Raw genomic sequence first — 12,873 nt, forward strand, 5'->3', positions numbered from 1 at the left:
CGCTCTGCTTCTCCTCTCTCAGTCAGCGGCTCCCGGTGCTTGTCAAATCGCCATTGCTGCTACTCGCCCGAGTTATATTGTAATACTACTACCTTCTCGCAAATGAAGACTCAGAAGCAACCGGAGCGGCAGGCTCGCTTCGAAATCCGGGATCAAGCAACAGGTTTGTTTCAATCTTTCCGAGCATACATCAGTGGTTCGGGATTGTGCTGGGCACTAGACATGTAGCAGATGTGCATGAACCGCCCGGAGCGGCGGAGCCCTGGCCGCTAGCTGCTCTGCTGCTGCCGCGTTGGCTGGCTGCGGGGTGCGGAGTGCGGACTGCGGTGGCGGTGCTGCCTTGCTCGGCGGCTGCCCCTGTGCTTGCCGCCGCCGCCTAGGATTAGCGCCGCCGGCGGTGCGACGTGAGGGAGAGGGGCTAGCTGCTCTGTTTTTTTTCCTTCTCAATTTAATGAAATGAAATGCAGTTTTCCTGGGTGGGTGTTGGGGGTTGGGGGGGGGGGGGGGGGGGGGGGGGGTGGGACTGCTGCAACTGTTAGCTTCAGAAACTTAGCAGCTGAATGTGTCAGCCGTCCCCAGATTCTATTTTGTTAATTTGAATGCCAAACTTATTGGTATGGGAGTTAGCTATAGTCTACAAATCTAAATTTGTGGGTGCTACATTTGTTCTAGTTAGTTTCATTGCAGAAGCAACTCTAGTATTTCTTCAAAGAAATTGATATAGATTCAGAATGGCAAAAGCATTATTTACGCTCATACCGCGATGGCTCAATGTTCATCATTTATAAAGTTCTCTAGGTAAGGAAAAAAAACACTGGCTTCAATAGATTATCAGGCATGAAAAGAAATAACAGTGTTCAATGAATGTACTAGTTAAATGGCAAAAACATTATTTACGCTCATACCGCGATGGCTCAATGTTCATCATTTATAAAGTTCTCTAGGTAAGGAAAAAACACTGGCTTCAATAGATTATCAGGCATGAAAAGAAATAACAGTGTTCAATGAATGTACTAGTTACCTCAGGAAAACGATGTCTGTTTTCTTCTTTGCTTGTATCATAGTACAGGTTCACGTTTACTATACAGATAGGACTCATACCATATCAAGTTGTGATAATGTCCTTTCCAAACCACTGAGTGATGGGTCAGTTAGATTAACGTCTAGGGGAAGAAGCGGAGACAAATTCTCATTTTCAATCTTTCCAGCTGCATACAAAAACAATTTCCATTGAAATCAGCTCCTTCCATATCATGCCACACATTGTTTCATTAATGAGATGTACAAAGATATAGTTTCTCAAATTGTCTAACAGCAGTTATAACCCTTCATGATTTCATATACTGAGATATAAATGCTGAAGACTCATCCGTATGAACTAAGTCAATTAGGGTGTGATTGGTTGCTTGAATTAGTCTTAGCCTACATTAGATTTTATGCATCATAACCCAAGCCAGTATAAATGTATGCAATGTCTTGGTGTTTGTTTTGTCTTGCATAAGCAGGTTGCATTTGGTAAGATTGTGTTTGGTAGTATGTAGTCACGTCCATATTCTAATTGAGGTCTTATGTTCTAGTAGGGGTGGAGGAGGTGAGAATATTTCACTTTTGTGTGGCCCATCAGCTTGCCTAACACGACCAAATCTAGTATACTAGCTAATGCTGCATTGGTCCAGCTTTGAGCAGTGAGCACTGTCCAAGCTTGCATAAGAGCCTACACTGCACAAGCCTGGACACAAGTCCTTATTGCATTAGTTGCACATAGTTCATATATGGCAAGCCAGCAAATTTCTAATTCAAGCTTTGTCCATGAAAACAAGCAAGTCAGCAAGTATGCTAATCACATCACTTCATTTTTGTAATTCATATAATATGTTGTCTCCCTGTAGGAGCATGGGGAAGAAACGGTTAAATTTGCTTTGTCATTAGCATACTTGCTTTGTCCTTAAGTTCTTTAGTGCACACTTGGCCTTTGCCCAATCAATCATGCTTGGATCACTAACTTTTTTTATTAAAGGGCGTACCCAGTGCAGAGAGCTCCCGCTCTGTGCGGGGTCTGGGGAAGGGTGTCAGTGGCAAGCCTTACCCTCGCCTGTGCAATGCGAGGAGACCGCGACTCGAACCCAGGACCAGGTTTCAGCAAAGGAATTTGAGCGGCAGCGCATCCTGTTCTTCCAGTGGCCCCGGTCAGCTGAGGAAGAACTGCGAGGTTTGTTCCTTTTTTCAACTTTACTGTTTTTTCTGCCAAAAAGAAAACAAACTGTATGCATTGCCTCTAATATTGACTCTGGTTTTGATATATAGAGTCGTCTAGCAAATATGGAGGGAAGCATTCATATATGGTCCCCAGAGGAAGAACAGTATCTGGTGAAAATAGCTGTCGAAATTTCTAAGTTTCAATCGTTTCAGACCAACAAAAGCCACTTCTATAGTCGTCTTGCAGAAATGATGAATTCAAATTGGAAACCGCTAAATTTCCAATATGTTACTTTGACTGCCTTCAAGGTTAAGTAAAAAATTCAACAATATAAAAAATCATGGTTAGCACAAGGCTCTTCAGCTACAGAGATGGTATTTGCCCCACTCCTGCTCGTTCACTGTTTGTTTTGTTTGTTAACTTGAACTTAAATTTTGCATCCCAGTTTACATCCTCGGGCGCCCCTCTCTCTGGTCATGAAGACTTATTCAGTGATAGTAAAGCCACAAGTTCAGGTCCAGTGAGTGGTGCACTGAGTGTGTCGAAGCAGGAAAAGAAAAAGACATTCACGAAACCCATAGACGTAGAAACTGCACTTAAGTATATGAAAGAACATGGTTGCAGCTGGGTTGATTATTATAAATATACAGCTGCACTAGTGGACAAAACTGTTCTGGTTGGGTTTTGTGCTTTGCGGAGCTATGAAGAAAGGAAAAGATACCTCACTGAGTTGTGGGAAAGCAAAAAATGGCTGTTTGGGAAATATAGTATTTATGGAGCCTATAATTTCCCTTGATATGAATATTTTCTCATCTTTGTAGGAAAAAGGAATGGTGAGCGCACCTGCATTGGTGAAAGCACCTGCATTGGGGAACGCACCTCCAGGGTTGCAGTGATGTCTTCCTGCTCTTCCTGCTGATGTGTATCAAGGGAGCTTGTTGTCTCCAGGGGAGCAGTGATGTCTTCCTGCTGGTGCATCTTCCTGCTCTTCCTGCTGATGTGTATCAAGGGACCGTTGATTTGGAGATTTCCCGTAAAGTCTAAGTTGTGAATTTAATATGTTGTGCTTAGCTTGTGTTGTGAGCTTAAGACTGCTTGTGTTGTGAGCTTAAGACTGTACTGATGTTTAGTGCTCCCTGTGACTTTCATTTGTCATGATCTTTCTTTTTCTGAAATGACTTGTAATTATGTTTTGTCCCCGGGGGTTATCTTAAGCGAAAAACAAGAATCCTTCTAGGAAAACAAGAATTTTCTCTATAATTCACGAAGGATAATTAAATTGATAAAAAGAAGGATAAGCCAGAGTTATCCGTATGTCTTTTTATCAACCTATTTATCCTTTTAGGTTATCCGTATGTCTTTAGTCTCGTATCCTTCTTCACCAGATTAATTATCCTTCTTGGTTATCCTTATATGTTTCCTCTGGTTTATCCTTCTTTGCCCAGCTAATTATCCTTCTGGGTTATCCTTTACGTCGTTTGCTCTCGTTTATCCTTCTTTGTCACCTAAATTATCCTTAAATGTTTAGTCTCGTTTATCCTTCTTTTGCAAAGCTAATTATCCTTCATGGTTTATCCTTCTTTTGCCAACCTAATTATCCTTCTACGTTATCGGTATGTCTTTAGTCTCGTTTATCCTTCTTTGCCCAGCTAAATATCCTTCTGGGTTATCCTTATTTGATTACTCTGATTTATCCTTCTTTGCCAACCTAATTATCCTTCGTGGTCCTTCGTGGTTTATCCTTCTTGGTTATCCTTATATGTTTACTAGTGGAAGGCGCGCGCCATTGCGCGCGTAGACAGGCGTAGAGAAGATCTAGAATATGGAGTATATAGACTGTAATAAACAGCTGTAGGTTTCCATAAGTAGCATGGTCTAATTTCCATTCAGAATTACAGTGTGTAATAACTACACAGAAAGAAGGTACTACTGTATCTGTTTTTGGAATTGCGACCGAATGTAAACGAGGCGAAGTAAGGTGGTCCTGTATGTTTTGAGGTCATGGTTATCATCGCCATTACACGATAAATAGTAACACAGAGCACAACGGATTGAAGCAATATTTGAGTGGAAAGATCTGTACTTAATTTTCTGATAAAAAGAGAAAATAGGCAGGATTTGAGCAGTATTTGGAAGCGCGCAGATAAGCATGTAGTATACACAGTACAAAGAAGTTGTAAAAGTCCATAAACATGTTGTCATTTTCTGTCCTCGAGGCGGCGTTATATATAGATGCATAGGTTTGACATGTCGAGGTGGACTCAGTTGTTTGGTTCTGTGAATCCATACCTGTATAAAATCATAGTATAAGGACGCAAGCATATGTCTGCAAAATTAGATGACAAAAATTCATAATAAAAACTGGAGGCTCAATATTCCCTAGAGAAAGAACCCAATACAGATGTAGGCGACGCCAAACTGATTCAAAGGTGAAGTGAGGAAAACAAATAGTATAAAACAGTTAGTAACTTACTTTTGAAGAGCCCCTTGCGGAGTTAGCAAACCCAACACAGATTTAGGCAGCGCCAACTTGATTAGAAGGACCCAGATCATAGGAAAAGAAGAGCAGAAAAGGAAACCTTTTAAAATTACCTTGCATAGCTTCAGTTCAGAAATCTAAAGAAAAAAATAGAAATACCCTCATTTTGCAGTGCTATCAAGTAATAAATTACCTTGCTAGGAAGCCCAAACGGCTTTACCACTCTGCAGACCACTGCAGGCAGTACCGCTTGCCCCATTGCCCTGGCTGCCTTGTCCCTACTTGCTGCAATCAGACAGTTGGCACTTGCATCGACCCAAAGGTAACACAATTGTCATGGTAAGCCTGTTGCTGAGCCGTCATGAAGGTACACACTGGAAATTTAATGCTAGGACCAATCTTTTTTTCTTATTTACCTTTGAAAGTTTAGCGCCGCTCGCGCCATTGGCCCGGCTTACTTGCCCCTACTCGCTGCAACGAAACACCTGTCACCTGCATAAGGCAAAATAATGTATAAATTTCTATGGTCACTGAGACAACCATGCATAAGTTACCAGGTGGAGGTCTAATGAATGAGGAAGCGCACATAATATGAGAAGACAAAATTACAGATATTACTATAGGTATAGTTAAGGCTTTATGTAAACCGGAATGAGGCGAGGATTGAAGCAACCATGTCCCTTGAACTGAATAATTCCATGTATAAACGGGCGAATCACAATGGCAATGAGAACAAAAAAAATCAGAAGGGAAACCAAATACGTCCCTGTACTGAGCTGAAGGAAAAGGATAGATCATAACAACGCAGTTTACCAAGTGTATTACCATAGTGATTTCCATATTATACAGGCTGGGAAAAAAACCAAACACATCCACTAAATAATCAGGAAGGCAAATGAGGTTTACAAATGCCTGTACTATAGCAGATTGAACCCGGGAAAAATAATTTCAGAATTGCAGGCAGTGTCAGACTATAATGACAAAGACGGCGTACCTGAACATACTCAGTCTTGATCTCACACATCTTTGTATGGAAATAAAAATGTATCATAATACGTTGCTGCATATAAGGGTAGGATCAAAATGAGCATGGATCTTTAAAAAAAAAATATAGCGAAATGACATCTAATGCTTGCAAAGCACAGGGAAGGAAGTCACATAAAGGGCCAGCCATTGCACAAGAGATGGAATATCTGATCCGTGGCAGAAGAGAAAAATATGTGAAGTGCTTTCCAAATAAGAACCAATTAATAGTAGGGGTACATGCCAGGAGCATATTATGTGCATAAGCAAATATATTACTACAATTTTCCATTATTGCAAAGAGTAGGAAATGCAAAAAAGGAAACAGGGAACCCAAAACATTTACCTTTAATTTATAAACAGAACTTTTGTCGGTTCAAAGGGACTAAAATATATCCCCATGTCACCCTACTGGTCATAAAAGACGTACAATCGAAGAAACACTCGTTAGTAGCTAAACGCTGGAATCCCTAGACGCAAATTGCAAAAAAATAAGGACAGTTATGGGGAACCATAAAATTAGTTTAGCATCATGAGCATGCCTCCATTGCCATGCCTCACCCTCAACGCTGCTGTAACCAATGACACCAGAAATCCCTTCAATTGACAGATAATGGCCAAACATAAAAGGATAATGGGGAAAGATATAAATCAATCCACAGATATGACCTCTTTTAGAAGCCTAAAACATTGTTGAAATTGAGATTATGTTGAAATTGGCACCAATCAATAGGGAAACAGTTACCGTTTTATGCTTTATTTCGAATGCATAAATTATGGTTTATCATCCAAAAATAAGCAAATGATTATAAAAGAGCACAGACCTGACCATATAGAAATAAGGTTGGAAATGGGACTTTTGAAAAAGAAGGCCTGCATGTAGCAGATGGTATAGCCAATAGGCAAAAAAAAAAGTGCGAGCCGAACCTCCAGCAACCACCCCCAAATTTCATTTCGCTAAACATCAAATCACTTTGGGTGCGCAAATATAAATGAGCTATCCAGTTTTCTGGTATAAACCTAGAATCATTTTTATTTAAAAATCGCCAAACACAAATTAACTCATCTAGATTTGCAATACAACATTCGAGGCAGTTCATGGACGAATCTCTGACCACAAAAAAATCATGTAAGCAATAACTGTGAAGCTATTCTGGACTACATCTTAGATGTCTGCTAGATGGAAGAGACCTGCAACAATTTTTATCTAAAAATAGACAAACACAAATTAACCCATCTAGATTTGCAATACAACACTACAGGTACCTCATGGAGTAATCTATGACGAAAAAAATGACGTGAGAAGTAACTGTGAAGCTATTGTGGACTACATTTACATGTCTGCTAGATGAAAGGGCACAATAATTGGCTGTTGTGAAGATCAAGCCACACTAAGCAGGCCACACCCGAAAAAAATTATAGTGACCATGTAGATGGGTAAGAGAAAAGGGGGCAACAATAGATCTAGGGTGAAACTGACCTTGCCTTGTTCTTTTGCCTCCTTTCACCACGATTAGCCTGCTCAAAATCTCACATCGCATTGCGCGGGGCAAGAATACCATAGAAAATAGGAATAAATAGTGTTCCATTATTTTCAAAGCGATGTCTATGTGATCGCAGGTAGTAATTGAACATGAGAAATAATTGAGCATGCATAGTTGCTGCCTCATAAATCGACAAACTACGGTCTTGCAGCTCCCATGGTCTTATATAAAAGAGTAGCAAAGAACAGAGATGTGAGAGGTGTTGACCACCTGAATTGGAAAGAACATGGGAGTATGAAAAAATGGCATGGGAGTATGCAAAAAAAGAGTAGCCATTCTTTTTATTTAACATAACAAAGGCATGCAAAAATGGCAGTATAAGATAAGGAAGCAAAATATACCACAGAAGTAATTTGTACTGATTGAATATCAAAGAACTCTAGATACATATAGATGTCCAGTCGGAGCTGTGAAACATCGACACGTGGAAGGGTATCCTCTTAATCTCAAAACCTCATAAGAGCACAAAAGAACAGAGAAGTCAAAAGAATGCGTACATTGAACCCCCAGCAGGCACACTGCAGGCTGCAACTGGACCACACCTGTTCGATGAATTTGTAGAAATCATTATTAGCTCACAAATGTGCAGGGCAAAGATTTGCAGTTCAATTTGGGAAAGCAGAGGGCAATAGAAGAAAAGAAAAAACATGTGTACACTGACCCCAACAACCTGGGCAAAGGAAACAGGTTTCGGAGCTATTACCTAGAGCAGAAAGGAAGGAGAGAACCATCCTCTTAATCTGAAAATGTACATTAACTATTGCCGGAATAGACGTATATTACATATGGAACCGCTTAGTGACTCAAGTAGCTTGCAATCCATAGGTCAGGGAGCACTAAATAACTTACTCTGGACTGTTGGAAGTATTCATTTTTTCATCTGGTGGAGCTGTTGTACGTTTGATTTACCGCCCGGACAGAAATAATCTGCATTTTCCAAATCATAGTACACAATGGCAAGCTAACAAAATGTGCTCATAGAATAATTGCATATAGATGTCGAGCAATAAGGACATCAAAATGTCATCATATAAAGGTAAGGAAATAGCTTCCATGTTGTTGCATGTCAGGTCACATTGGAAGTGGACCGAAATCTGGCACTCATTTAAAATATTTCCATGACCACTGTCCCAGTAAATAATGCCTGAAGGTGAGTACTACAGTAAGAAAATGTTTCCATGACCATTGCGCCTGCTCTGGTTCGCAGCCTGTGATTGCGGTGAAGAAGCGGTGATTAGAAATGTTAAAACTATGGTGGATTGGATGGCACCGATGTGTGCTGTTCAAAGCACTTAGTGGCTTGTGTGCTGTTTGTTTTTGCCGTGGCTCTATATTGAAGTGTTAGATTGATTAATTGACTAATTGGTACTACCTTTATACCATTTTGCAGCATATATACGTAATACATATGACACCGCCTTGACCTGAATTCAAAACTTCAGAGCAAGACAACTGTACTCATTGCAGTGACCAATGAGGTTGAAACTAACTCAAAACATTTTTGGAAGCAAACTAAACGATGCATGGTAGAGCTTATGAGAAGAGAGCAACATGTAACATAACTTGGCAAATGCATCCATAGAAATATGTTACCATGGGACAGCATTGAAAATGTGATGCAGATCTAAATGAATTTCTAACCCGGCCATAGGAAAGAAGAAAACGGTCATTACATACGGATGACTATTTTTAAACTAAAAATGAAAAACTTTTAACAACCCTTTCTTCTCTAACCACTCAGAGGCAGCCATTAGTTGATACATGAAAACTAAAGGGAATCCTATTAGGTGTAGCCAGTAAAATGCTTTCCTCATCTGGTGCAAGGAGCATATCAAGTGTACAGTAATAAGATCCTATACAGTGAAATAGCTATCTTGAACAAAGAGGTTCTCCATATAGACATTGTGAATCGCCTAATCAGGTAGCACATTATATCCTAAAAAGGGTAGATTGGTAAGGAGATAACATGGGATGAAAAGAACTCAACACTCTGCACGATGCTAAACAATTCAGGTTGGAGTAATCTCTACTGTTTTTCACTTATCTGATGGTAGGAGACCTCTGCATATATGAACACAAAAGTTAGTTTCTTGTGCAGCATCGCTTTGTAACGCTGCAGTGACATAAGATACCATTTATATTAACATTTAGGGATATCATCTCTCAGCCTAAGTACACATTTATTATCCACAAAAGGCATATGTAGTCTTCTGCTGTGAAAACATGAGCATATAACTAAATGGTAACCTATAAGGCACTACTGGCTTCAGAAGTAAAGCAATACTGAATATGAATCTCAATATTCAGGCTGCAATAGAAATTGTGAATCCTCTATTGTAAAATACAATGTACACCTAAAGTGACACACTACAGAATACCTAATGACTAATGAGGCAATGTTGGAGGTTAATTAAAGAAATAGCTTGAATAAGGCCAGCAGTTAAATTAAAGGTAAAATAGACTAAACATGGAAAGGCAAGGAGAAGAAATATGTACAGTCGACCCCGGTTCCAGGAAGGTTCGTGTGTTTTTCGGGCAAGTGTCATGGCAGGAAAAAATGCTGCGAACAAACCAAATAAAACCACTACACCAAACTGTACTAAACTTATCAATAAAGAACTCCGGTCGATAAATGATACTAAGTACAGAAATAGGAATTGTTCTCTGTAGTAGGCAAAATTCATCGTGTAATCCTTTTTTTTGTAGCCAAACATGCTACCTATATTCATCCTATATCAATTTATGTAGAAGATTAGAGCGATAGAATGGGATCTGCATTTCAGCATGGTGACTTATTCAGTTGCTTCTTCCTTTTGAAGGAAAAAGATCTGGATAACTTGGCCAATGCAAAATAGTATATGGTCTAGAATTACATGTTTGAATAGGAAATAGGATGTTGGAATTTGTTTGAGCTGTAACAGTCCTATTGTAGGTTGCATCAAAATTTGGACTCATAATTCACAAACAGTACTTAAGGAGACCTAGCTAGAGGTAAGGATGACTTACTGTAGAACAAATGAACAAAGAATATAGAGTTCTTTTGCAAAGTAAAATAGGGATGAGAGCTGAGCATAGAAACATGGTTGTAGCATAGAACCAACCAATCAATCATCAAAGCAACCAATGAAATACGTATATAGAGAACAGAAGGACGTATAACACTGATGAGAAGTAAACTGAGCAAAAGAGTTAACATTTTTAAGATCTACCATGTAGTATAGAACGAAGTGTAACACATTAGAAGGATATAGATTATAATACATTATGTAGCTTTGTGCTAAGGGGTGAAGCCTTGTAACCTGCAATAGCAGCAGTCTGTCAGGACACCAATATGTAGCAGAGTTGTATTGTGGTAAATAAAAAATAAAAACATATTTAGCTGATAGTGCAAGAAACTGAATATACATGAGAATAACTATAGAAGCTTAAGCTGATACGACATATCACTGAAAATTTCATAGTACAGAACATCATGTGCTGTAGCTTCGTATTAAGAGAAATTGATTCTCAATAAGGCTCTATTTGAAAGGCAATTGGGGCTATTGAAGACAGATACAATAGCTGCATTTGTTTCCCCATGCTGCTGTGTGCAGCCATACCAACAGCGGTACTACAATGACGTTTAGACTCGAAGATGCGACACAGGACTATTTCCTTTAATGAGAAGTTGAGAACTACCTGTGAGAGAGATTTAGGATCGACATGAGCTGTAGCAACATCTATTTCTGCATGTCTGGCCGGTCCAAGAACACATGTGAAATAACTGTTCTGTCAACACATGCGAGAAGAAACATATTACTGGATGAGATACGAAATGCATAACACTTTTTCCAAAAGAAAACACTACAAATAAACTGACCAGCTTTCCTGTGATTTGCATCAGTTCTGACATTTTCCACATGCTCAAGAACCACTAAATGTTTCTAGAGCTGGAACCATATAATCTAGTATCCGGAAGAACCTGAAAAGAGCAGCCAGGATAATGGAAACAAATGTTAATAGAACCCAGAAAGTGACACTTAGAAAACAAACACAGGTATCATAGCGCCGAGAGCCGAACCAGAAGACACCTCAGTTCCAGGTCCAACATATTCCCCACCATAGGTGGCACGCACATTCGCACAACATGCACAAAAGGGGGGAATGAAACATCAGAGAACGCGAAATAAAAATGGAAAGAAGCACAATCCTTATTGGCAACTGGACACAACAAATCCACAGGTCAGTCATCAGTATTTCCACGGCCAGCAAACCCTTTAGGTCCACGATGAAAGGAACGACAATAAAAAAATCCAAACCCAAAAAAAAAGCAAGAACACTACATAGAGCGTCCAGCGTTCTTGCTTAAGTATAAAGAGCGAATAGGCAAACCCCACTGCAGAATAAAGCAATCCAGCGTAACCCGGCAGCATAGAGCACGGACCATCTAGTGTACTGGCGCCGTAAAATCAACCGAACTGAGAACCCAACAGGAACACAGAGCAGCTAAAGCGAGCAGATGCGCCGGCGGACGAAGGAAAGGAACAGCCAGGTGTACCCTAGAAGGCGACGATTCACGGCGAAGGCGGAATGGAACGAACAGGCTTACCCGGCGGTGCGAGGAACGAAGTTGGCTGGGATTGACGGAGAGGTCGACAGAAGAGCCTGGTAGATGGATCGGGGAAAGGGAGATCTCGTTGATGAACCCACCAGATCCTGATGATTGCCGGCGGCGGTGGAAAAGGACGAGGCGGGGCGACTGCCGGCGTCGCGGGCTATGGCCTCCAGCCCTCCATCCCCCTTTGTAAAAGCACGAGGAGGAGACGGAGGAGGAGGAGGGCGGCCGGCGCCGCCGTGCGACGCTCGCGGCCGTTTCCGCGTCTGGAGGAAGAGGCCGGGAGAGAGAGCGAGGAGAGAGAGAGAGAGAGGACGGAATGAGAAGAAGAATCGGGAAGGAGAAGCTGAAGCTGTTGTATATATTTGACTGTTCAGATTCAGATGAGAAGCGAGAGAAGAAGAGCAGAAGCGAGAGAAGCCAACAAGAAGCACGAGAATCGGTTGTCGTCGGTTGTCGTCGAGAATCCACTTCGAGCAATCTGGGACGTTGGACTGAAGATCGGACGGCCAGGAACATTTGGAGCGACGTGGACGGTGGTTCCTTCGGGAAACCACCGCGGGCTTGTATAGGTAAACTCTAGTTTATCCTTCTTTGCCCAGCTAATTATCCTTCTGTAATTATGTTTTGTCCCCAGGGGTTATCTTAAGCGAAAAACAAGAATAGGCATTTGAGTCATGTTTTCTACCCTAACCTTGCCTCAACTCTTTTTGTTTTGCATCATAGGCAGAAAGAAGAAATTTTGACCTCAGACTCATGGTCATGTCTTATGAGGACACTGTTGTCAATGTTCAGAGTGTCATATTCACCTGAAGCTATGACCTCGTCACTTAGATCCTGGGGATTGTTGTCTGGGTTCTCATAGAGGTCCTTCACAAGTTTTTTGCGATACATGTTTACATCATTCTGCATTTTTTAGGCATAAAAAAGAACAAACATTGAGTTATGAATTGCCTAGGACTTTTAAAAGTAGCCAAAACTGTTAGTTGAATAGTTGAATAAAAGGCGTTACACTAACCTCATCGATGTCATCTAT

General features: G+C 40.7%; 1 protein-coding gene and 1 long non-coding RNA gene across 22 annotated transcripts; one reads left to right on the forward strand and one right to left on the reverse strand.

Annotated features, from left to right (window-relative positions):
• Positions 1–24: 24 nt before the first annotated feature.
• Positions 25–3,157, forward strand: LOC136516990 (uncharacterized). 3 transcript variants are annotated; one of them, XR_010774159.1, is made up of 4 exons: positions 25–163; positions 2,018–2,209; positions 2,305–2,571; positions 3,019–3,131. XR_010774159.1 is itself a non-coding variant. In XM_066510508.1 (4 exons), the coding sequence occupies exons 1-4, from the start codon at positions 103–105 to the stop codon at positions 3,114–3,116; spliced, it is 414 nt and encodes a 137-aa protein (XP_066366605.1). In that variant the 5' UTR covers positions 31–102; the 3' UTR covers positions 3,117–3,157. The 3 variants fall into 3 exon arrangements, 1 of the variants encoding a protein (XP_066366605.1); XR_010774158.1 differs by having other exon boundaries at positions 2,643–3,047; XM_066510508.1 differs by having other exon boundaries at positions 31–163; positions 2,305–2,367; positions 3,019–3,157.
• LOC136517007 (uncharacterized) lies at positions 548–12,150 on the reverse strand. Of its 19 annotated transcripts, none has more exons than XR_010774173.1 (9): positions 11,304–12,150; positions 11,103–11,204; positions 10,922–11,011; positions 8,093–10,542; positions 7,947–7,983; positions 5,671–7,785; positions 4,870–5,168; positions 4,671–4,726; positions 4,142–4,486 (listed from the first exon to the last, which is right to left on the reverse strand). It is a non-coding gene; the product is annotated as an uncharacterized lncRNA (long non-coding RNA). The 19 variants fall into 19 exon arrangements; XR_010774186.1 differs by having other exon boundaries at positions 4,144–4,486; positions 5,671–5,736; positions 7,180–7,217; positions 7,741–10,542; XR_010774160.1 differs by adding an exon at positions 548–1,208 and having other exon boundaries at positions 3,041–4,486; positions 5,671–10,542.
• Between the last annotated feature and the right edge of the window lie 723 nt (positions 12,151–12,873).

This window comes from Miscanthus floridulus, chromosome 2, assembly GCF_019320115.1.
Source record: "Miscanthus floridulus cultivar M001 chromosome 2, ASM1932011v1, whole genome shotgun sequence".
Lineage (NCBI taxonomy): Eukaryota > Viridiplantae > Streptophyta > Magnoliopsida > Poales > Poaceae > Miscanthus > Miscanthus floridulus.